Source organism: Petaurus breviceps, unplaced genomic scaffold (assembly GCF_028583685.1).
Source record: "Petaurus breviceps papuanus isolate PSGF00001 unplaced genomic scaffold, PetGlider_PUasm1.0 90763, whole genome shotgun sequence".
NCBI classification, from domain to species: Eukaryota; Metazoa; Chordata; class Mammalia; order Diprotodontia; family Petauridae; genus Petaurus; species Petaurus breviceps.
This window is the reverse complement of record NW_027187340.1, coordinates 6,745,137-6,768,942: the sequence shown is the minus strand read 5'-3', so window position 1 is coordinate 6,768,942 and position 23,806 is coordinate 6,745,137. Positions and strand designations below refer to the sequence as shown.

At 33.9% G+C, this 23,806-nt stretch overlaps 1 protein-coding gene across 2 annotated transcripts in view; it reads right to left on the bottom strand.

The window, feature by feature from the left end:
* Positions 1-3,030: 3,030 nt before the first annotated feature.
* RBM45 (RNA binding motif protein 45) overlaps positions 3,031-23,806 on the bottom strand; it is a 22,087-nt gene continuing 1,311 nt past the window's right edge. Inside the window, exons 2-10 of one of the 2 annotated variants that reach the window (XM_069068485.1) lie at positions 19,562-19,684; positions 19,059-19,185; positions 17,994-18,116; positions 15,975-16,154; positions 8,121-8,250; positions 7,821-7,914; positions 7,387-7,550; positions 6,335-6,535; positions 3,031-3,285 (exon numbers count right to left, since the gene is read on the bottom strand). In XM_069068485.1, coding sequence (XP_068924586.1) covers positions 6,343-6,535; positions 7,387-7,550; positions 7,821-7,914; positions 8,121-8,250; positions 15,975-16,154; positions 17,994-18,116; positions 19,059-19,185; positions 19,562-19,684 — 1,134 coding nt within the window. In that variant the 3' untranslated portion in view covers positions 3,031-3,285; positions 6,335-6,342. The remainder of the gene's footprint in view (positions 3,286-6,334; positions 6,536-7,386; positions 7,551-7,820; positions 7,915-8,120; positions 8,251-15,974; positions 16,155-17,993; positions 18,117-19,058; positions 19,186-19,561; positions 19,685-23,806) is intronic. The other variant, XM_069068486.1, reaches the window with a different exon arrangement.

The following is a 23,806-nucleotide window of genomic DNA, read 5'->3' as shown; positions in this document are numbered from 1 at the left end:
AATATTCTATAACTTCAGAAACAGCATTATATTATGTGGTCTTTTTGTAAATATTCTTAGAAGTGAATAAAGAAATATTGTTTTTAAAAAACCACATCAAGATTTTTAGAAATGTCAACTTGTATGTATTAATGTGGATATATTAAAGGGATATCATAGTCTTTTAGACTGCTTACTTTTTAAATTTTGGATTTCTTATTCGTGAAGAAACATCTTATAGGGAATAAAAGAAAATGAAAGTCATTCTTTTGAACAAACACCTTCCATGGAAAACTTTCTAACTTCTAAGATAGAGCTTTCTAAGCAATACAATTATGTATTAATCCAATTTTTAAATATATAAAATATCACCTCTGTACTGTAACAAAAGCCAGAAAAAAGCAGATCGTTCTAAAATGTTGGAGTATTTGTCAGTCTGTAAGGAGAAATGGCATAATCGGAGGCAGCACGGCCTAAGAAAGAGCACTTGACAGAGTCAGAAGCCTGAAGTTGTACCATGTTCCTAGCTCTGACACTTACTGTGTGACTACATGTAAGTCTCTTGACTTTCCTGAGCCTTAGTTTCCTCATCTGTGAAAAGGGGATATTACAGCATCCATAACTCATGAGAGAAGCAGAGTTGCATAATGGATCAAGAGCTAGACTTGGAATCAAAACCACCCTGGTTCCAAGTCCCCTGTCTGACACAGACTGACTATCTGACCCCAAGCAAACAACTTAACTTCTCAGCACCTCAGGCAAATCTAATAATATCTATTACTAAACAGCAGTCACTCAGCCAATAACAGGGGAGTTCCTATATCAATGAAATCATAGAATCAAAACTACAACCTATCTCATAGAGTTAAGAACAAAGTACCTAGTAAATCTTAAAACACTATGTTCATGTAAATGATTATCATTATACACAATTTCTTTTTTTCTGTAATTTTTTTTTTTTTTGCTTTTTTGGAGGGGGAAGGTAGGGCAATTGGGGTTAAGTGACTTGCCCAAGGTCACACATCTAGTTTTTTGTGTTGTGTCCAAGGTCACATTTGAACTCAGGTCCTCCTGCAGGGCCATTGGTCTATTCACTGCACCACCTAGCCACCCCTAATATGTTTTCTTAAAGAGATGTTATTTTAACTAAATATGCCCTTTAATAAGGGAGGAACAGATATTGAGAATAGTAAATTGTGGGTGTTCATAGAAAATATTAAGTAATCCTTTTCTGTCCCTGGATTACCTAGTCTTTTTTCTTTGACTCATTCACGTGGACAATGCTGATGGGTGATTAGTTTCTCTATTCTTAGATGGGCGGTTTTTGGAGAGAAAACTCAGTTTGTCAGTGGGACCACACTCACAGCCTCTCCAGGATGGTAGAACCTGCCATGGCAAAGCTTGCACTCCTCTGACAAAGTCAAGGAGAACTCAATACAGTTATTTTCTTATATAATGCAATGAGACACAATAAATATAAGACCAGGCATGTATGAAAAATATATTGGCTATGGGTTCTTGTAATCATTCCGGTTCACAATAAAGTATCATATATACCAGATAAGATACTAGTTTAGGGAGTATGAGGCAAACAAGTTTCAAAAGACAATATCATTTATTTCTTTAAATATTCCTAGCTAAAACAATGATATTACAAAAAAATTTTTACTCTTCAAATATGAAGTATTTTTTATTATGTTCAATGATTAAATATTTCACTAATGCTAGTTTAATTTAGGACCTAGAAAGTGTAATAAAGGATTAAGTGGCATCTACTCCCCTTAATGTATTAGGTACACTAAAAAAAGTTTCATTATGAAAAGCAGCCTAGTCCTTAATGGGTATGTCTAAGAGGAAAAAAAGTTATTAACATTTTTACTCCTGTGATATAAACTTAAATACATATAATTCCCAATATATTGGACTTCTTAGCCTTTATGCATGTATGTGATTCGAAATTTCTATTTGTGAGAAGCAGAATACCTTTTTTTAAAACATGTGACTTATAATGAACACTTCAACAGTACTTTTAAGTTTGCAAAGTGCTTTACGTACATGATTTCCCTTGAGCACTAAAACCCACTGAAGATATCACCCTGCAACTTACAGATTCCCCATCTAAGGCTGACAGAAGGTAAATGGCTTGACTGTGGACACACACACACACACACACACACACACACACACACACACACAAACACAGAGCTGCTGTTAGATCTTTGATTTGAGCACAGGTTTTCCTGACTCCAAGCCCAGCAATGATCTAGCTACTATGGATTAGTTCAGGTGTACAGTTCTGTTTGATATGTAATCAATTTTTGAAATTAAAAAAAAAATAATCCCCCCCCCATTTATATAATCAAGTTAATAAAATTTCTGGTCTATTAGTCCAATTTATTAGTTCAATAAATTGGGTAGTATAAAGAATTTATTAAATTACATTAATAACTTATTAGTTTAAATTTTCCTAGATTTTGTAATTACTTTAAGAAGGGATAAGATATATTTTCAGAGGTCACATGATTTAATGGAGTACAGTTAGGTAGTTGCCAAACCATCCAATCTACTTATTTACATCTAAGTATAAGCAAAAGACTTAAAAAGTAGCAAAGTGGATCTGTTTAAAATTCATTAAGTCTGCTTAAAATTAATTTTTGTTAAATGTGTTTTTTGAAATATGTATAATAAGTAATGCTGCAAAGTATTTTTGCGGTAATCATGAAATTTACATATTAACTTGGGAAAAATGCCGTCCAAATAATTTATTTCAACCTATGAGCAACTTTATTATTTCACTTTTGGTATAGTTAGTCTATAAACAAAATAGCTTCATATAAATATTAATAAATTCTAGAAAGATCTTAAAAATTCAGTATGGAGATATTTCTATTGATACATATTTTGGGCTCCTGTCCTCAAAGTCAGTTTCAATTCTTTCAGCAGGCAACTATTTTTCTGTGACCACAAGATGAATCATTATTCTGTTAAACCCTAAATACTGCCTTCTTTATTTTTTCCATTCATTATAATTTCCACATTAATAAGGCATGATTTAGTGAAACAAAGAAAACTTTATTTCTTCTAAACATAACAAAACACATTTCTCTTCAAACAACTACTGTATGACTTTTAGCATAAATGGGTAGATTTGAAATACATGTCTGCAAACTCTGCTCCCCCAAAAGACAATATTGTGCACAAACTAGCAAATTATACAAAAAAAGCTGTCAACTGTCCACAGGGAGTGCGTCCAGTCACATTTTTCAGTCAGTCAGCTGAGGGTTATGTCATTATTTAGTATCTGTTCTGTAGAAAGAACACAACACAAGTATGAAAATCATCACCTGAAAGGTAAACAGCTCATTTATTTAGTATTCCTATCATTACCTAAATGTAACTGTATTTTAATGGATCTTTTTATCTGCTTACCTGAAAACTAGATGGAACCCAAACAAGTGAAGCCAAAGTGAGAGGTCAGAAAGGTAATAAACAAGGGCAGGCTACTGAATTTCTGAAGGGAAAAGGCTGTGGATTACTACAGAATCAAAGTTCAGTAATATTTTAGATGGTCAGGTTCAAAAGAAAAATGAGTTCTTTCATTCTATTTCAAAGTAGACAGAAATCCTGAAGCCCCAACAAAAGTTTTAGAAACCCTTTATTCGATATTTCCAAAGAAAAAATTAAAGAGCTGTTTCACATTTCTAAGTGAAAAATGCTCTAAGAAAACCTTAATTTCCATCCTTTAAGTGAGTAGTCTTAAATACTGACAAGATTATTTCATTTTCCTGTAGCAGAAAGAAGGCAGCTTTTGTATTAGGGGTCCTTTTCCCCTTAAAATGGATTCAACTGCTTTCAGTATTTAAGAATAAAAAAAAGATGCTGAATTAACACAGTATAATCCTTGTTCCTATTTACTTAGAGTAGCTTATTTAATGCTATAGATGTCCCATAAAGATGAACCAATCTTTACTGACTTATTTATATTGGCTTGTGCCTTCTTTACATTTAGAAAGGAAACAAAAACACTTTAAGAGAATTGAGGAATGCTTTTATACAATTTTATTGTACTTCTAATTAGGGCAAAATTGTTCATGAGCCTACAAAGGCTAAGATTTCCTTTGAGATGTCCATGGTGAAGGACCCAGCAAGTAAAAGGTTATAAAAATCACCTTTTAGCTGATGAAGGTAGTGTACATGCTGCCACTAGAAGATCTTAAACACAAGAAAAATCACAGCCAAAATTTTCTATTCATAGCACCAGAATTCAATCAGTCCGTGAATCACTCTGTCCTTGCCTTGGACAATAATGGGGAAGATAAAAAGCTTATGTTTGATGGCCACTCAAACTGATGAATGTAAAGTTCTATGCAGGAAAAAGAATGTAACTTATTCTTAAGAGCAGAAAATAGCATCACAAGCTTATAACTCTATAGAGAGTTGGCCACCAAGCAAAAGGGTGTGTTATTACATCTTTAGCAACTGTACACCACAGTAACTGACTCCTCTGATCACTTGTACCTCATATCATTTTTTACTAATTGATTGCTGGATGAGACAGGAGTTTCAATTGACTCCATTCTCCTCCACTGGAAAAACAAGGAAAATGAGCCACAAGCATGATTTAAAAAAAAAATTTTCAAAGTTAAATAAAATTTTTTATACAGAGATTTTTAAAATATCTGCCTTTTTAAATGGTGAAGTCAGGCTTTTTATAGTCTTACTTTTTTTTTTTTAGTATCAAGGGATCTTCAGACAAAAGCAGAAACCAACTATTTTCAACATATTAAAATATTTGCCATTAAAGGAAACATATTTCATACACCATTACAGAAGTAAGCTATTATAAGTTACAACAAATTTAAAAATAACTGTCCTTCATATTTTGTTCTTAAAAATAATATCAGTATGGTATTTTGAGAATATTTTTTACTGTAGAAATGAAAGATTAACATCATTTAAACAATCTACTTTTACCTAATATTTAAGGTCTCAAAAGACAAAAATGTTAAAACATTGTCATAACATATGGTTTCTCATCTCTGTCGTTGAATAAAATATAAAATGGCTCTCAAAGGTGACTAGTCATGATGGGCAAAATAAATATTGATCACTTTGCTAACTGTTCCCACTTTTAAAATAATTACTTGGATCAAAATAGAACACATCTCAAATCTAGATCTAGCTAGAACAGTCCTTAGAATTACTTTTGCCTCATAATTGGTTAAAAATAAAAAAGTAATGTAAAGCAACTCATCTCAAATTGGTGACTTCAAATTGGATTCAAAATAATGCTGCTATTGAACCTGTGGCCATAAGACATTGTGGGGGATGGAGTAGGGATAATAGTCTCTGTGTGGGTTGTGAGAGCAGTGAGTGCTCAGTCTACTCTAGAGCTAAAAAGCTGTAAAGTCCATTGTTTGAATAACAGAAGAGAAAAATGCAAAGCTGTCAAAGATCTATCTTAAAACCAAAAATCTTACACATATTCAGAAATGTTAGGGATACAACCATTAACATACAATTAAATTAAAAATTAATATCCTACTACTAATGGACAAAAATAAGTTTATTATGAATAAAACTCAAATTTCCTTTCCTGATACAGACAGTATTATTTAAAGAAAAATAGCTTTTGGTAAGCTTGTGAGGGCAACTTTTGTCTAAATATTGATTTAAGAACCCTTATACACCTTCTAAAGTCAGTTAACTGCATTGCAGTTTTCTTAATGTACATTGGTTGCTTTCAGAGCAGGCACATAGGCAATTTTAAAAGATGAAGGTATAAACCTATGACCACACACATACCCACACTCATTTTGGTACCAATGTTAAAAAAAACTTAGTTGTTTCAAAATATTTTTATCCAGTCTTATTTTTAGGTACTTCATCAATGAGAAACAAATTGTTTCACAGGACTATTATAATGTCTCATTTAATAAGCAAAGACATGAATTCTATGTGCTAAATTTTTTAGAAACTTAAAAGTTTACGTAAGCACAAAAGAAAAAGGTCAAGTTGTAATGTAAGAGTTTTTTATTTAAAAATACACAAATAAAACAATATGCTTAGTTCTAACTCTCTAGATTGAATTTGTTTTTGAATTACATAAGGGCAAAAGGCATCAAACCAGTATACTTTTAAAAATTATTTTTAAAAGGTTTTATTTTTAGAAAATGTACTGTTAAGATTATCCACCTGAGCTGTGGCTCTATAAGCCACATTTCAGCCTGAAGTACTTTTTTCTTAAATGCTAAGTTCTAATTTCCTAAAAACAAAGTTCATAATTAAAATGCTAGCACATATTGCTTTTGCTATACTATTTAGTCAGTATTTAGTCAGACTACAAAGTACTTACCTGTATGGTCAATATGTTCTTTGCCTTTTGTTAGATTCTTCTCTGGGTGAATCTGCCAACATAACTTTAAGCCTGACGCCATTCAAAATTTTTCCATGTAAAGTAGCTATGGCATCATTAGCACTTGTTCTATCTGCATACTTGGCATACCCCACATTTTTTCCTGATACAAGGTAGACTTCAATCAGATTCCCAAAACGACTGAAACAAAATAAGCTATTTTAAGTGAAATACATAAATAAAGCTGTTGCAAAAGGAGCCTAAAATTACTCTAATTAGTTTAAATGAATGTTAAAATATTTTGTTACATTCCAGCAACCTGATCTTTTGTATGCCTCCTTACCAAACCTTTTATATACCTTAATTCATTATTAGTGGCAGCTGAAAAGAAAAGAAAGGATTAAACACCAAAAATCTACATAATCAAATCACCAAGGGACCTCAAGTGTCCCTTGAAAATTTCTCTATATATCAAACGTTCTGAAAGCACAGAAATCATGTCTTCTCTTAGCACTTAATTTAGCATATCTCATAGAGTTAGCATGATTTTGTCGGGTTTTCCCAATGAGACTGTAAGCTCCTTAAGGGCAGGGGCGGCTTTACAAGCTTCTTTTGTATCCTCCAAGTGCCCATCACTGCACTTAGCACAGGAAGTGCTCAATAATCACCTGTTAAATTAATTATACATTATAATTATATAATTAATTATACATATACAATTAAACAAGTTGCATTAACAGAAAAACAGTACAGGTTCACCACAGGTCAAATTACTGATCAATTTATTTCTAGCTTCTAACTTTTTTAAGACCATCCTATAAACAACTCAAAAACAAAAGAAAAGTTAATTCTGTGGGGATACATACAAAAAGAAAATGATCAAAATATAGGAAGGGAATAGGCAAAGAGGCAGAGATTTCTGAGAGAAGTAATATAAGGATTTGATACGTTGATGCAACAATGGGGAATTTTCAAGACTGTGAGCTTACTTAAATTTTCATGTTTAAACCTAATTTATTATAGATCGTGACCCTGTGAAATTGAAGTCTTACCAGAATATATCCTCCAATATGTCCAAAGGTAAGGGATGAGGATTAAACACGATAAAAAGTCTTTCCTTCACAGCAGTTTCAGGGGGAGCTTTCTTTTTACATGATGGAAGCACAATATCTGTTTGAATTTGAGGCAGTTGAGACCCAGAACTTCCTCCAAATTGCTGTTGAGAAGAGCATGAGAAAATGACAGTGAAGTGGAAGGTTGTGATTTCAGTCAGAGAGGATTTTTAATAAAAAGAGAAGTTGCTAAAGTTTTACCCATACTTTCTGATAGGGCCTTTACTACCTTGGATATTTTTCTGGGTTACAACTCGGTTAACTTTCTTTAAAAGGTTACAAATGTAATACAAGTCAAGGTGACCTTTAAAACAATTTCCTTCCAGTTTCTTGATGTGTGAAGAAAGAAGAAAACAGGTATCATAGCTACTTACCAAAGATGCCAGAAATTGTTGCTGACCAGGGTTATTCCACACCATTGATGCAAGCTGTGCAGCGACCATCTGGGTTGCCATTTTTCTAAGGAGGCTGAAAATGTAATTATTGATGTTAGTTACAGAACGTTATTAGAGAACTTGTAGTAATACTATTACTAAGCAGTATTATTACTTTATTTTTCTATGAAATAGTCACTCTTGAGATGTTTAGGTATATGTTTAAATTTTTTCCTATTTTCCCTCAAGTAAATTATATACTTTCAAAACTCTGTCAACCATATATTGAACATTACTTACTCTGTTCCATTGCTTCCATCATCAAGGAATGAGACACCTATTCGATTTCCAGGAGGGTACTGAAATCCATGCAGCTTGTATTTTGCATATATAGCTGATGCTACATTAAAATACTGAACCACTCCATGACCTTTAAAAATACAGTAGAAAATAGAGAAAACTTAAAATAAAAATTTGTTGAAAAGCATTGTTAAAAAATGTCCTTGCTGAACAGATCCATCATGATATCTAGTTGATAGATTTACTATTTCCCATTTTACTGATACTTACAAAAGCAAAGAGTAATTGGTTGCAAATAGCTTCATCCTGCCAGTCTGCTTATATGAAGTTTCCTATGACTTTTCACCAATAAGGTTTATAGTATTCTTCCTTAGTTAAGAAGAAAAGGATAAAACCCAACTAGGAATAACAAATTTGAAAAAGGTAGTTATCCCTCTATTTTGATCTGAAGGGTAATGATAGAGTTGTGGGCGTACATAGTGATGTTTATGTTAAAAAAAGAAATATTAATGAAACATTTTAGAAAATACAAAGAAGAGAGCAGAAGAAAGCTCTGAAGGAGGAACTAGAAAAGCAGGATGATTTTGTTACTATTGTGTTAAATTTAATACATATTTAAAACTGTATGGAAGAGAAGTTGTTTTATAAACTCTTATTTTTCTGTTCTTTGTATACTGAAATTTCATATTTGTTGATCTATGTTAAGCTCATAATAAAAAAGGGAGTTAAAAAAAGAAAAAAGAAAGAAAGCTAACAGTTAAATGACTTAAATTAAACAGTTAAATGACTACAAACTTAAGTAGTTTGTAGATCTGAAGTAGATCTGGGTAAGATGATCAAGTCAGATTAAAACACGTCTGTACTGTAAAAAGGTTATTTAGATTAATTAGATATTACTATGTCTGAGACAGAAGAGTGCTTATTTTCTTACTAAACATTTTTAGGGAAGGAAACTTCAACCTTGTTTCCTGGGGTCTTGTAATTCTATTTAAGAATTTTTCCCAACTAATATTCATATCTATTATTATATCCTAAGTCTATTTCCTCTCAATCCTTCCTCAGTGGTAAAGGAAAACTGACTATAAATGCTTCCAGGAAACCACCTTCATTGACTGAACTAATAATCTATCATTTACAACCATGTCTACAATCTAAATCTAATCCAAACTAGGAAAACTACAAAACTTAAAAAAAAACCCCAAAACTAATCATATCCCATCCCTCAAACCACTCTAAAACATATATTTTCTAGTCTCTGCCTATTAATAAGTCAATCTTTAAAAATTGTGCTATTACTGTATTTGAATGTCTAAAATATTTTTAAACATTTGGCAAGGTTTGCAAAAAACTGCACTGGATTTTTTTCCAAGAAGGGTTTTTTGGTTATTTTTTTTTTGAGGAATAAGATGTAGAAAAGCAGAAAACAGCAAACTGTATTTCCTAAGGATCTGGAAGGATAGAAAGAATGATCAGAAAACAGGGAACAGGGTGGGGGTGGGAAGGTAGGGGAAGAGGGGGTGAGTGAGAGAGGCAGGGCAGAGAGGGGGGAGAGAGGGAGGGGAGAGAGAGAGAGAGAGAGAGAGAGAGAGAGAGAGAGAGAGAGAGAAAGAGAGAAAATATAATTGATAGGTTATATAAACAGGAACAGGCTTAATAAAACTTAGCTGTGTAAAACCCCACTCCACACACATTTTGTTTGCCTGTTAATTCAGCCACTTGTATGAAGCCTTACCCAGGCTCTTATCAACTTTGGAGAAGGGAAGAAAGCTTCTGATATGGGGTCAAGTAGAAGGTCTGGGGAAAAAAGCATCTTTCTATTCCATGGAGCTGGACCCTGGGTGGACTACAAAAGTTTAACTCTAAGTTTTCAAGGACTTGACATGGACATATATAGTTGTAGGGCTCTCTTCTCTTGGGTCCTGCTTTCAAAATGAAGAACTATTTCACATTTAGTATCAGAGACGATGAAAGAGTATGATACTAGTCCTTCACAAATATTTTAGATGTTCTTTGGCACTCCTCAAGCTTTATTTGCTCCTCTCCCAGAACTATCTCTTCCCTTGCCCTCACAACTTTCCCACATTCCACGTGATTCAAAATAACCACCCAATACCCTAGCAATACCACCTCCCCTATGATCATCATACTAAATTTATACTTGAAGGCAGCTAAGGTTATAGACGTGCTGGACTTGATGGCAAATTCAAATTCTGCCTCTGATACATACTACTTGTGTGACTCCAGACGAGTCTCTTAAACTTTTTCAATCTCAGTTTTCTTCTCCAGAAAATGAGGGAACTGGATCTAATGACCTTCGAATTCCTTCCAGTTCTAAATTTATGATCTTATGATTCAAAGGGCATTATATAAGTATCTCATTTGATCCTTACATCAAACTTTGGAGGTAGGTGATATTTTTATCCTTATTTTAAAGATAAGGAAACAAGAGTCTAAGAGTAATTAAGAGAGCTGCCCAACATCACAGAGCTATCAAGCACCTGAGGCAGGATCTAAACTCTGGTTTTCCTGACTTAAAGTCTAGTACTCTACCCAGTAAGCCACCAAACTTCCACACCTTCAATCATTCAGCAGAACTGATCTAGGCTAGGTATTTGGAATAAAGCAATATGATACATTCTAAGGTATGCATAACTGATAGAACTTCAAGACTCCCAGAGACATTTGTATTTCACAAGATTTTACTAGCCCAAATGAAGCTCTAAGTAGAATTCCAGGAAGGGTGATTACTTGACAACCTGGAGGGTAGGAAGGATAATACCCTAAGTGTACCACTTAGTTATGGATATCTTTGCACATTACATGATAAGTTACAAATATTTTTTTGCTTTGGTAAGCTCCACTCTGCCCCCTCACCCCTTCTGTAGCATACCTCAGAAAACACTGCCACATCTCAAGGCCTAGCTTTACTTCTTCCAAACAGTTCCTGCCCTGAAATGCACTTTTCATGAGTTTAATTTTCAGCTCCTATTGCACTTGAGACATCTCTGAACTGGAAGATGAATGGCAGTGGTAAGGGCAGAGAAGTAAGATATCTATCGGAACCTCCCGCTAACTTCCCTGGGGTGCCACTCTTTCCACCATGCTTAAGACACCGTCAATTTCCTTTGGTTTATAGTATAGGTTCCAAAGACTTTATAGTTTCTTTGGTTTATGTTGATTGGTTAGGCCAATATGGTAGAAAGAGTAAAGAATTGAAAATCAAGAGAATTGGAGAGAGAAAATCAACTTCTGATTCTGCTATTAATTAGTTTCTATAACCTCAAGCAAGTCATAAATCTCTGTTCGCCAGTTTGTTCATCTATTAAGGGAAAAAAAAGAATAAATAATATGAAAGGTCTTTTTTAGCTCTAATATTATCAAGCAGGTTGGGCTGTAACTACTTCACGCCATCAGTCCCAGGTCTCTGTTTGTCTAGGGAAATGTACACCGTAGCTCCTTCTTTGGAATCCAACCTTGGAAAATCCATCTCTGGCCCAACAGTATCTCTACTTAATCCTATATGGTGATAACCATCTGCTTTTGGAAGCTTGGGATGAAAGCAGCTATTAACTAAACTGTCCATGTATGCTCATTCATCCTACTTTGTTGCACATTTAGCATGGCTTTCTGATTATAACTTAAGAAAAAATTAGAAGGCACATTAGTCCTGGTATAAGGCAAGTTTATAGTAATAAATGGGAAGCTAAGATAGATTAGAAATCACTTTTTATGTTAATAAATTACATTCCTAAAAATTAATGATAAAATCAAGTCTTGGTATTTATTTTAAGTGTATTTGGAATTAGCTATTTTAAGGAAATCTATGTTAAATTCTTTTATAAAATAAAAAACTTAAATTACTCAAATTTTATCTGCATAAGATTAGGTTTTTGCATTTGTATAATCATTTCTTAAAGGTCATTTCAATAGTTCACATTTGATAACACTTTGTTTTGCAAGCAAAGCACTTTCCCCACAATAGGTAGTTGGTAGTGAAAATACTTCTATTTTTGCAGATGAAGAAACTGAAGCTCAGTAGGAAAGACCTTCCTCATGCTCAGCTAGTGACAGTGTTGGAATTTGAATCTAGGTCTACCTTTTAAGTCCAATGCTTTTTCTACTACACCATAATTATTCATTTACCTTTCAATTCAATTCAATAAACATTCATTAGGCACTTAGAATGTGAATAGTACTATACTAGGTGCTGGGGATACAGAGACAAGAAGAAAAGAAGCCCCGATCTTCAAGTGCACACATTCTACTGGGGTAATACAACAGGTACACAAATAAGTAAATACAAGATGATGTGAGTAAGGAAAAAGCATTAACAATAGGGAAAAACAGGGAAGGGAGATCAGAGAAGGCTTCACAGAAGAGGTAGCATGTGAACTGAGCCCTAAAGGAAAGTAGGAATTGGACATAAAGAGACACTACTCCACATTGCTATTTGTTCTATAAAACAACACTTTGAGCAGTCACACCGAATTAGTTACAAATTTATCTAAGCAGCATTGTTCCATCTTGTCCACAAGAAAATCATGAGGCTTTGCCAAGTGTCTTGTTACATTCAGACAAAATGTTTAGGAGTGAGGAAGCTGTGGCCTTCTAGGTCCTCGGGTTTGGCCTTTTGACTGAGTCCAAGTTTTACAGAACAAATCTTTTTATTAAGGGGATCTGTTCTGTGAAGTTTGGATTCAGTGAAAGGGCTGCACTTGAAGACCAAAAGGTCACATGAAGCCTCAAGGCCGCAGGTTCCCAATCCTGGTTTATACTATTCTCTTGTTCTGCCAATCTAGTATCCCTATTTAAAAAATGACACTACTTGGTAAAAGAAGAAAAGAAGTTATTGCTTCCCTAAGCTGCTCATAAATTCTCTCTCCTAAACATCAGGAATATTGAACTGTGGTTAGCAAAATCTACTTCCTTCTAATTTTTGAAAATCAGGGCAAATGTCTTCTAGAAACCTCCCCTTTCTACATATTTTCTCAGAGATCATAGTCAGCAGTTTAGTGCTCTACAGTGAAGTACAAGACTCAATTTGAAGGCTTGGGTTCAAGGCCTACCCTTGCTATTTACTAGTTGTGCTTTTCTAGCAACCCAACCTCAGGTTTCATTCTTTGTAAAATAATATGTGCACTACATATCTTATAAGGATGTAGTGATAATCAAATAAGATGATCCTTGGAAAATGATTCATGACTATAAAGCACTACATTAATATTAGCCACTACTACTATCTTATGGTACAATCTGTCCAGGCTCAGAGATTTGAGTTCAAAGCTGCTGGATGCTCTGGTCTGTGTTCAGCTGTGATTCCCTCTTAACCCTACTTCTCCTACTCTTTCCAGTCTGAGGATCATTTTTCTTAACTGAGAAAACTGTCAATAAAATTTATTGAGTGGCTCGCTTTTTACCTCGTGGTGGTTGGTGTCACACTACCTGCACCATATATCCCATCTTCCTTTTGTCCTGAACGTACCTTTTAAAAAATCTTTTTGTTCTTAGCATTTTTTTTCCCTCTGCTGGTTAGCTTTAACCTTTCCAACACGACTGTCAGAAGTGTGTGCTTCTCTTGTCTTTTTTTCTTGGCTACATATCCCTTTCCAGGTTTAGCGGCTGTTCTTTTTGAATGTGAGCTCATCAGAGAGTTCCCTGTGAAACTAAAGTAGTTACTTTAAAGGCTTCTTCTTTATCTGGCTCAGTCAGAATCATATTACCAGTTTTTTGTCTCTGTGAGTCTTCCATCCCTTTCAGAATCTCTGGAAATGGCATAACATCTATCTTTACTCTCCTTTGGTGAAGTCCAGAGCTCATGACTGACTGTGCTCAGCACTTATTTGCCTTCTTGGCTATGACAAACGCTAGCATGACACGATCACTTTCCCCTAGGTCATCCTCATTTTGATTTCACCAACCAGTTGTGGTGTTTTTTCAGTTAGTGTCCGATTAACAGTTACCTTTCTTCTTTATCTTTTTTTGAGATGACTATGCTCACACACTAGAGGAAGATATTCCACCACAACATCTCCTTTTCTACTATCTAGGGAACAGGTCATCATTTCAATGAAATTCAAATTGAAAAGGATGCCAATGGTCATCTAGTTCAACCATAGCTGAAAAAGAATCCCATCTACAACATACCTAACAAGTGGTCATCCAGCCTTTACTTGAATACCTCCAATGAGGAAACCCACTACCTCCTGAAGCAGCCCATTCCATTTTTGGATAGTTCTAACTGTTAGGAAGTTTTTCCTTACATTAAGCCTAAAACAGAAATTTTGATGTCCTGTTAAGTTAGTTAAAACAGGATTCTAAATATATAGCAATAACTCTGTTAATGAAGAAGCTATATTTCAATGGTAAACTTTGTCAGATACTTCATAATCAGAGACAGAAACAACATAGGAGGTAAAAGGATCCATATGGGATATAGTAGCAATGTAGTATAATGGAAAAGAGTTGGACTTGACATGGGCTCAAATACAACCTGATACTTATTAGTATGGGCAAGTTACTTAATATTTCTGAGTATCAGTTTCCTCATCTGTAAAGTGGGAACAATACCATTTATAGTACCTTCCTCACAGGACTGTTAGGAGGATTAAGTGAGATACTGTATGCACAGTACTTTTCAAATCTTAATATGTTATTTTTAATTACTGTTATTATTATTATTACTGCACTACAGTGATAGGGAAAATGACTTCCTTATTAAAAAAATTAAATGTCAGAAAACTTAAAATATGTATTTAGAAATTTTGGGGAAAAGGGAAAAGAAACCTGAAGTTGTGCCTTGTACTCAGTCAGAATAGAGAGGGTTACTAGGTACAAGCCTACTCTTTTTCTTTTATAGTAGGCAAAAATGGATTCAGGCACTGGAAAAAAAAATAACCAATGAAGACAGGATACAGCCTCAAACCCTAGCAGTTCCTCTTAGTAGACCTCTAGCAGACTTATACCAAAGATGGCTTGTGTGTGGGTAAGGGGGTAGTGGTAGACAGGGTGACCACAGGCCATGCCTGACTGACCTAAAAGGACAAGATCAGTGTTACCTCAAGATTGAAAGAAACTTGAATAATTTTTCCCTCTTGTTAAAGGAAATCATTCCACAATCAGATAATCAGTTACAAATATTTAAGACAAAAGCCTGCTTAAAGTAATAATCCAGTGTGATTTAATTCCAATTAAACTAAAAAGTCCTTCAAAAAGTCCAAAAAACTTAACAGATCGTTCCCTGTTTTGATTCAAGAAGAGAATAAAGACACTAAGGACTCACTGGGATCTGAAATAAGCCACAAGAGGTAGGGTGGGAGAAATAAGGAGAAGCTGGAAGGATTAGAAGCTGGGAACTAAGACAAACGTTTTTGTTTTTGCTTTTTTGCTTTTTGGAGGGCAGTTGGGGTTAAGTGAATTGCCCAAGGTCAAACGACTACTTTTTGTGTTAAGTGTAAGACAAACTTTTGGGACAACAAAATTTGGCCCACATTTCTCCTGAATACTTTCAATTGGGTAGAGATATACAGAAGTTAATCATTGAGATTTTTTTGTTCCATAGTTACAAATATGAAGGTCTGCTTTATAAAATCCATGTAATTTAAAAAAAATTACTACATACAATAAGATTTATATGGTTCTTGTTTGTTTGATTACTATGGACAACAACATAAAGGGAATCAAGGTCAATACAACATTTCTAAAACTCAGAGAAAGAAAAACTCTGAATCCTGTCATGTGGCCATTAAAAAAAATTGATCATGAGAGGAATAATTACAGAAAAGAACAATTATAGAAAGCTATTTTTAAACAGAAAATGAGCTTAATTTAGAAAGAAAATTAGAAGTTATTTTTTACCATAGTTAGAGTAAGGATCTCGTTGGACTTCACAATATTCCAAGCCTGGGACTATATCAAAAATGCTGTAGAGTTGTTCTTGTGTGAAAGGAACTCGTGATACCACTGACAAGCGTTTGGAGATGGTCTCCTGGCCTCGGACATCATTCTTTTCAAAAGAGGGAAATTCTGGCTGTTCTTCTCCAACAAAATAACAAATATAAATCATCATATCTCTGTATACTTATTAATTCAAAACATGCTTCAAGTTTTAGGTACAAGTGAATAAAACTGGTATAATGATAGGCCTTTTAAATAAAAGTACTTATGTGAGATCAGGTGCTATATAGTGTCCCATATAAATGGAATCACATGGAATATACAAGAGCTTTAAAATAAAATATGAGTCCTCTAAAGAATTTAAAACTTGCAAATATAAAAAAGATTTTAATTGTATGGAAAAACTCTAGGTTTGTTTTCTTGCTTGCAATAATGAGACAGAAACAAGAGACAGAAAATTCCTCACTACACAAAAAAATATAAGTAGAGAATGTGCTTAGTTAATTCAATAATATATAAGTATAGCTTAGAAAACTCCATACTCTGTCATGAATTTCAGTTGGGAAAAAATATTCCTCAAACCCTTTAGGGATTCAGAATTCTTATTTTCACTATCTACTCTTTCACCTGTCCTCCAATAACTTTTCTCTGATTCAAATCCAAAGACAGTATATTCATGAGGCAGATGGTGAAGATCAACAATTTTCCTCCACTATGTCGAGCATATCAAGGAGCAGGTGAGTATGGATATGATATGTCTGAGCCAGCAAGGCAGAAATATAAGTCAGTCAGCCCAGAAGTGTGGCAGAAAAATGACTGGGTAGCAACTAAATAATTTATGTATGGTTAAGAGAATGGCTTTATCATTGTTAGAAAATAAGTTCTACAATATAAGTTACCCTAAACATCTATTAAGTGTTGTTTCTAAATATTTACTTTTTAATGAAAATATCAATTACTGGAGAAGCTATAGAACACTGATACACGTTTGGTAGAGTTATAAATTTGTCCAACTACTGTGAAACTACGTCCAAAGAGTAACTAAATTGTACAGTGGAGACTCTTCAAACAACTACTATATATATGCTCCATTGGGATCAAAGACTGAGGGAATGGACCCATAGATACAAAGACATTTGCAACAGCATTTTTTTACGTTGTTGTTATAGCAAAGGTCTGGAAACAAAGTGAGTGCTCATCAACTGGGGAATGGCCAAATGAATCATGGTAGATGAATGTAATGTGATATTACTGTGTTATAAGAAATAATAAAGGATTAAGAGAAACCTGAAAGGATTTGTATCATTTACTGCAGGCTGAAATGAGTAGAAACAGAACAATTTATATGATGACCACAATAATGTAAAGAAATATAACTTTAAAAATGAAACATGTTTTGCTTCTTGACAGAGAGGTGATGAACTAACTACTGGTACAGAATGAGACATACATTTTCAGACATGACCAATGTGTTGCTGATGTGCTCTAACTATACTTATTGGTTATAAGGAAGGGTGATTTAGGAGATAACGACAGATACGAAAGAAAGAAAAAAGAAAACAGAGTCATTAAAATATTTTTAAAATACACAGGAAGAAAAAGTTTAGAAAGGGACATAAAGAAGGCAATTTTGTTACTACTCTGTTAAATTTAAAACACTTTTAAAAATGGTATAAAAAAGTTCACAATTATCTTTTTTTGTTCTTGTTAACTGAAATGTTCAATGATTGTTAGGTTCATAATAAAATTTTTTTTGAACTTTTATCTTTAATTTTCATTCACCTCTCAGAGATTGTTTACACACTCAAAAACTCTGAAGGATTTGTGATCTTATCCCAACATAAGTATTACACCCAAGGATGCAGATCACAACTGCTTTGCCCATCCCATACAATTCTTATCCATGGACAGATAGTCTATAAAATATTTTTTTTCAAAGGTATGGTCACCCATATTATCATAAAAAGTAGTAGTACTTACCAAAAGGAAACATATTTACTCTATGTTCATGTCCCAGTGCCTCCTGCCTCATACTACTATAATAATCTTGTTCAGAAGATTCAGATGCTTTGTTTTTAGGTTCAGCCAAAATTGCTCTAAAACCTGAAAAAGATAGCTCATCCATTTTTCAGTTTCACATAAATGGTTGTCTGTTCCATTAGTACTTCATTTAGAGTGCTTCAGTTATGTGTCCCTTGTTGGTTTCAACTTCTGATGTTAGGGAACTCCTGACATGAAATTCTCTTCAGTTATACAAACTGACAAATCATCTGGAATTTATTAGTGTATGAGTTACCAGTAGTACTCAAAGGAAAGCTGGTATATGTTAGAGCCAGGACCTGAACCAGATTTATCTGAGTATAAGGTTCTATCAACCACACCACTTTGCTTCTTAGCATATACTGTCAAAAAGAGAATTTAAAGGTTATATACCTGCTACCTCTCATCAAACAACCTAATTCTTTAACTACTAGAAACAACCACCTCCCATTTTCATAGAACTTTGCTGTTTACATAGCATTTTCCTCCTTACAAAACTTCTAATTTGTGCTTGAATATACATACTTAACTATGTTTTTGTGTGTGTGTGTGGGTGGGGGAGGGGGTTATTCTTTTACTTAAGCTCTGAGCTATTTTGGAACTAGACCCTACTAAATACATTTTACCATGAATACTGTGTCCAAAGAGATATATCTTTAATATGAAGAAATAAAAGTCTTGAGTTTTCAAAGTCCACAAAACCCTGACTTGTTTTCTTCTCTATACAAATACTTTCTAAAATAAGTTAATGCTCTTATCATCTTATCTATTATAATAGTTATTCTGACATTTTTGCTTTTAAGATACTGTTGCCAAAGAAAATTGTTACTGGATTGGTCTGAAAAATGTTCATCTCTGGGCTCTGTATAACAATCTAAATAAAACCCAAATGCTTAGGTTAAGGTCAAATTAGAAGTGAAACTAGAAGTGAGAGTTGTTCTTAAACAAACACGGACAGATCTTCAAAAGCGTAACTGTAAAAGTATTAACCAAATACATTCTTACTTCGATCACAGTTTTCTATGGCCTGGGCAGCTTGTGATGGTTTTAAGTATCTTACATAGCCCAAACCTTTACTTTCTCCAGTGGTTTTATTCTTAATAATGCTGCAATACTCAATGTCTCCGTAGACCTAAAAGATTGAAAAAACAAAAACAGTATGTACAATCAAAGTGTATACTAAATACTTAATATCAAATAGCTTAGGCCTTCAGAGAAAATTAAGACTGAAATGTAATCATGCCAGTTGCTTGGACAGATATGGAATTTGAATTCATAACTATGTTATTATAACCATGTAGGGCTAGGAAAGACTAGGAAATAATATTTAGTATTATTGTAACTATTATTAATATATTATTACTAATAATACATACAGTAGAAATATAAAAGGTTTTAGAATATTTCCTACAGTATTTTTAAACAATATCTACTCTAAATACTATACAAAAAATATGCAAATTTTAGAAAAAGAGTTTATTAAAGATACTGACTAAAAATATTAGTACCTTAAATTTATCCCTTAGATCTTCTTCCGTGTATGATTTTGGTATCATAACAAAGATTCTTGTAAGTTCTTCATCTTCAACATCTCGGTGGCTCCCAGATGATCTTGCCTGGGCAATGAAAACCTAAGAAAGATATTTAGTTAAATAGGAAAAACTGGTCCATGGTCTTTTCTCGATCCCAGTTACTTCTATGTCTATTATGTATTCTACTAAAGTTCTACAGTACAAAATAAATATTAAAGTAGTCCTAATCCATTAATTTCCTAATCTGATGCTTCCTTGTGGTGTGGAGGTGACCTGAGATTCTCAAAGGAATGTAAGTTCTGATGGCTACTAAAAAGGACTGTTCTAAAAATACTGCAAAGGAGCTCTATTTGCATTTTTAGGACCATAAACTCGCTGATAAACAGGTTGGCCACGGGGTGATGAATTTTTCAGCCGTAGCAGTCCTTTAGGCTGTGCTGTATGTAGAGAGAACAGGGAACTTAAGAGTCAAGAAGACTTGGGTTCAAATTCTTCATTAAACACTTGCTAGTTGCACAACCCTAGACAAGTCACTTTAGCTTCTCTCAGATTGTTTCCTCAAGTGTAAAATGAAAATAACGTTTAATATTACTTACATCATAGAGCTGTTGTGAGGATAAATGAGATATTAGATGTAAAGCGCTTTGCAAACCTTAAAGCACCACATAAATATAAACTATTAGTATTGCCATCTAAGTCAAAAAGGAATTATGCTTTGTATTAATGAAAGGAGTATACACATCAATAACATCACAGATCTCTGAAGTATTGACACATGTATTGATTAATGAGATGAAATTTGGTAGGTTCTCATCAATTCTCAATGGAAATCTTTACAAACTAATAAAATCATCATTGGAAACATCATTTATAGATTTCTATATTTGGTTGCCACTTTTTTATGCATACTTTCATCAACTAAATAAATGATAAATGGTCATAGAATATATATATATGCTTATTATATCTATGCTATCAGATTGTAGTGGTGCTCAATAAGACAGTCAATTTTAAAGATTTCTAAAACTTAAACTGATTAACAATCCTACTAAGCTCTTAAATTTTTTTTTTTTGCTTTTTTGGATAGAGGAAGGTGAGGCAATTGGGGTGAAGTGACTTGCCCAAGGTCACATGGCTAGTAAGTGTTAATTAAGTGTCTGAGGCCAGATTTGAACTCAGGTCCTCCTGACTCCAGGGCTGGTGCTCTATTCACTCCACCACCTAGCCACCTCAAGCTCATAATTTTTAATTTGACAGATGTCTATAACAACCAGTACTACTAACAAGTAAGTAAGTTTCTTAATAGATTTCAATGACTAAAACTGCAAAACAGGCATAAGCAAGCTGCAACACCATTACTGCAAATAAGGAACTACAAGAGAAGAAGTACAAAGGATGTCATCAAAAAAATGTATATTATCGTTCTAGAAAATGCAGCTTGGTGTCTGTTGTGGAAAGAGCACTGGGTTTGTAGTCAGAAGACCTGGATTCAAGTCTAGCTTACCTAGGCAAGTGACTTAACCTGAGTTTTAGCTTCTATACCTATAAAAGATAAATTCTAAGGTATCTATGTGATTTAACTTAGGGTTGTTTGAGAAGCAAATGAAAAATAGGTGCCGTTTTTACTAACCGTAAAGCACTATATAAATGTTAATTGTAAACTCCAATGACATGGAAAGTTTTAATTTTCTTTGTACCTCCTTCAGCATTTAGCATAGTGCTTTGCATAGAGTATGTGCTCCATAAACATTTTACTGAGTTCCTTTTCTCCAAATATTTGTCCTAGGTTCATAATTTTCATCTGCTGACCTAAGCAGATCAAGGAACCAGACCTCAGGTCCAGCATCTCTGAACTCACTAGTCTCCTTGCTTCTCCTTAAGGACAAACTTAGGGAGACAGAGTATCTGAGTTTCCTTCATAAATGGCTTTTATTCCTACTCTATCCACTATAGGTAGATAGAGAGCTCTACTTCCAGTCTCCCCAAGTGACACAGAGACAACTCAATCTGGAACTCTACTGTCTACTGTTTGATCTTTTGTTACTCTCAGTTTCATCTTGTTTTTGACAGTTGTCACTGACCCTCCCTAACAGAATTACCACGACTGATCCTAGATTTCATTCTTCTATCATACCTATTTCAACCCACATCTTCCAATGGTATTTCAGGCTTCTGTCTTTTGGGAGAGAGCAAGAGGCATGTGAAGGACACCAAAGATCAGGACCAGAGACTCTTTTTTTTTTTAACCCAAATCTGTCTTTTTTTGTAAATAGTATTTTATTTTTTGAAAGACATATAAAGTTTTCAATATTCATTTGCATAAGATGTTGAGTTCCAAATTTTTCTCTATCCCTCCTTTCCCTCCTACCTTCCCAAGATGGCAAGCAATCTGAAATAGCTTAAATATGCTAAACATTTCCACAGTAGTCATATTTTGAAAGAAGAATCATAATGAAAGGGAAAAACATGAGAAAGGGGAAAAACAGTGAAAATAGTATGCTCCAATCTGCACTCAGACCTCATAGCTCTTTCTCTGGATATGGATATCATTTTCTATCACAAGTCTTTTGGAAATGTCTTGGATCATTGTATTTCTGAGAAGAGCTAAGTCTATCATAGTTAATCATCACACAATACTGCTGCTAATGTGTACAATGTTCTCTTGTGAAAACAGACATTTCTTAATTTCAGGCTGACTCCTGAGTCATTGACACATTTCACCAAATTTTAATAGTACAAAACAGTTTATAGCTATGTGAAAATAGTGAATTGGATCAGACTTTAAAACATTTATCATTTCTATTCACTGTATTTTGTTTACATTTCAGTAAACTGCAATTATACCTTGGATACAATGGCTTAATTTTTATATGGTGATCTGTGATGAAGTAGATAGATGAAATTCTTTGGTCTTTCAAGGGTCCAATGGATATTGTCTTTGTTGATGTTTATTTTTAACCTAGCTTATGATGATAAATGATGATCATATGAGCATTTGAATTCAATAAGATGATTAATGTTGAACCTAATTATAATGATGGATTAGGATGCTCTACGATGATTAATCTATTATCATGATTTATCACTACTTTACATTAATAGCATTAAATTTTTAAAAACTTTCAAACATATAAAACAGTGATTTTTATTCTTGAGTGAGATAGATGCCACTTCAAAAAGAAGCACCAGTAAGACTTATCGTATACTTCCATGGTTGTGTGAACTCATTGATTGGACTACTCTCCCCATACTGAGGACCAGAGACTCAACCTCATTCTATGAGTTTTATTTTATGCATTTAAAAGCATTATTCTGAGAAGGGGCATATAGGTTTCACCGCCAAAAGAGTCCATGACACATACAAAAAGGTCCATATTACTACATGTAAGAATCACAGTTAAAATGTCAAAAACATAGTAACTTGGAGAATGGGGGAAAATATATTTAATTTAGAAAACTTCTGATCTAATACAAATAATATATTGCATATGATAGCACCTTTCCATTTTGGACTGACTTAATATATTTTATGTATAGGTGTGTATACATCCCCTAAGTATCTCAATATTTACATGTTTTCTCTTCCATTAGAATGAAAGATACTTCTGAGTGCAGATTATTTTCCTTCTTTGTATCCACAGTATTTAGCACAGGACCTTTACACATGGTAGCACTTATTAAATGCTTGACTGACTATAACACTATAACAGAAATTTCTGCAAAGTTGGTGAAGGGTGGATTTCAGCATTTGCAATTTCTCAGAAGATGAGTTTATGAGAAGAGCACTGGAAACTGAGGTTTGGCCTGGCCAAAATCCTGGTCACCAGTAACTGATGAGGCCAAAGTGAATAACACTGGTGTGCACTAATTAAACAATAACTATCTGATTATAATTTGTGGCAATTCTATAACATAGGACTTGTTCTACAGCCACAACTATTAAACCCTTAGAGCTGTCATGTTTTTCTGACCTCCCACTTTTTCAGAGGAATGAAGTAAAAGTTGAAAGATTCCAGAATAATAAAAATTAGGACAATTGCTTTGGAATTTTCTCCCAAAAAGTGAGAAGGGCTCAAGACATGAAGAAATTGCCTTACTAGGGGCAAAAAAAAGACACCACCAGGTCACAATTTCAATGCACACAACTGTCAGAAGGCATGAGAGTAAGAGAGAGGTGTGTGTGTGTGTGTGTGTGTGTGTGTGTGTGTGTGTGTGTGTGTG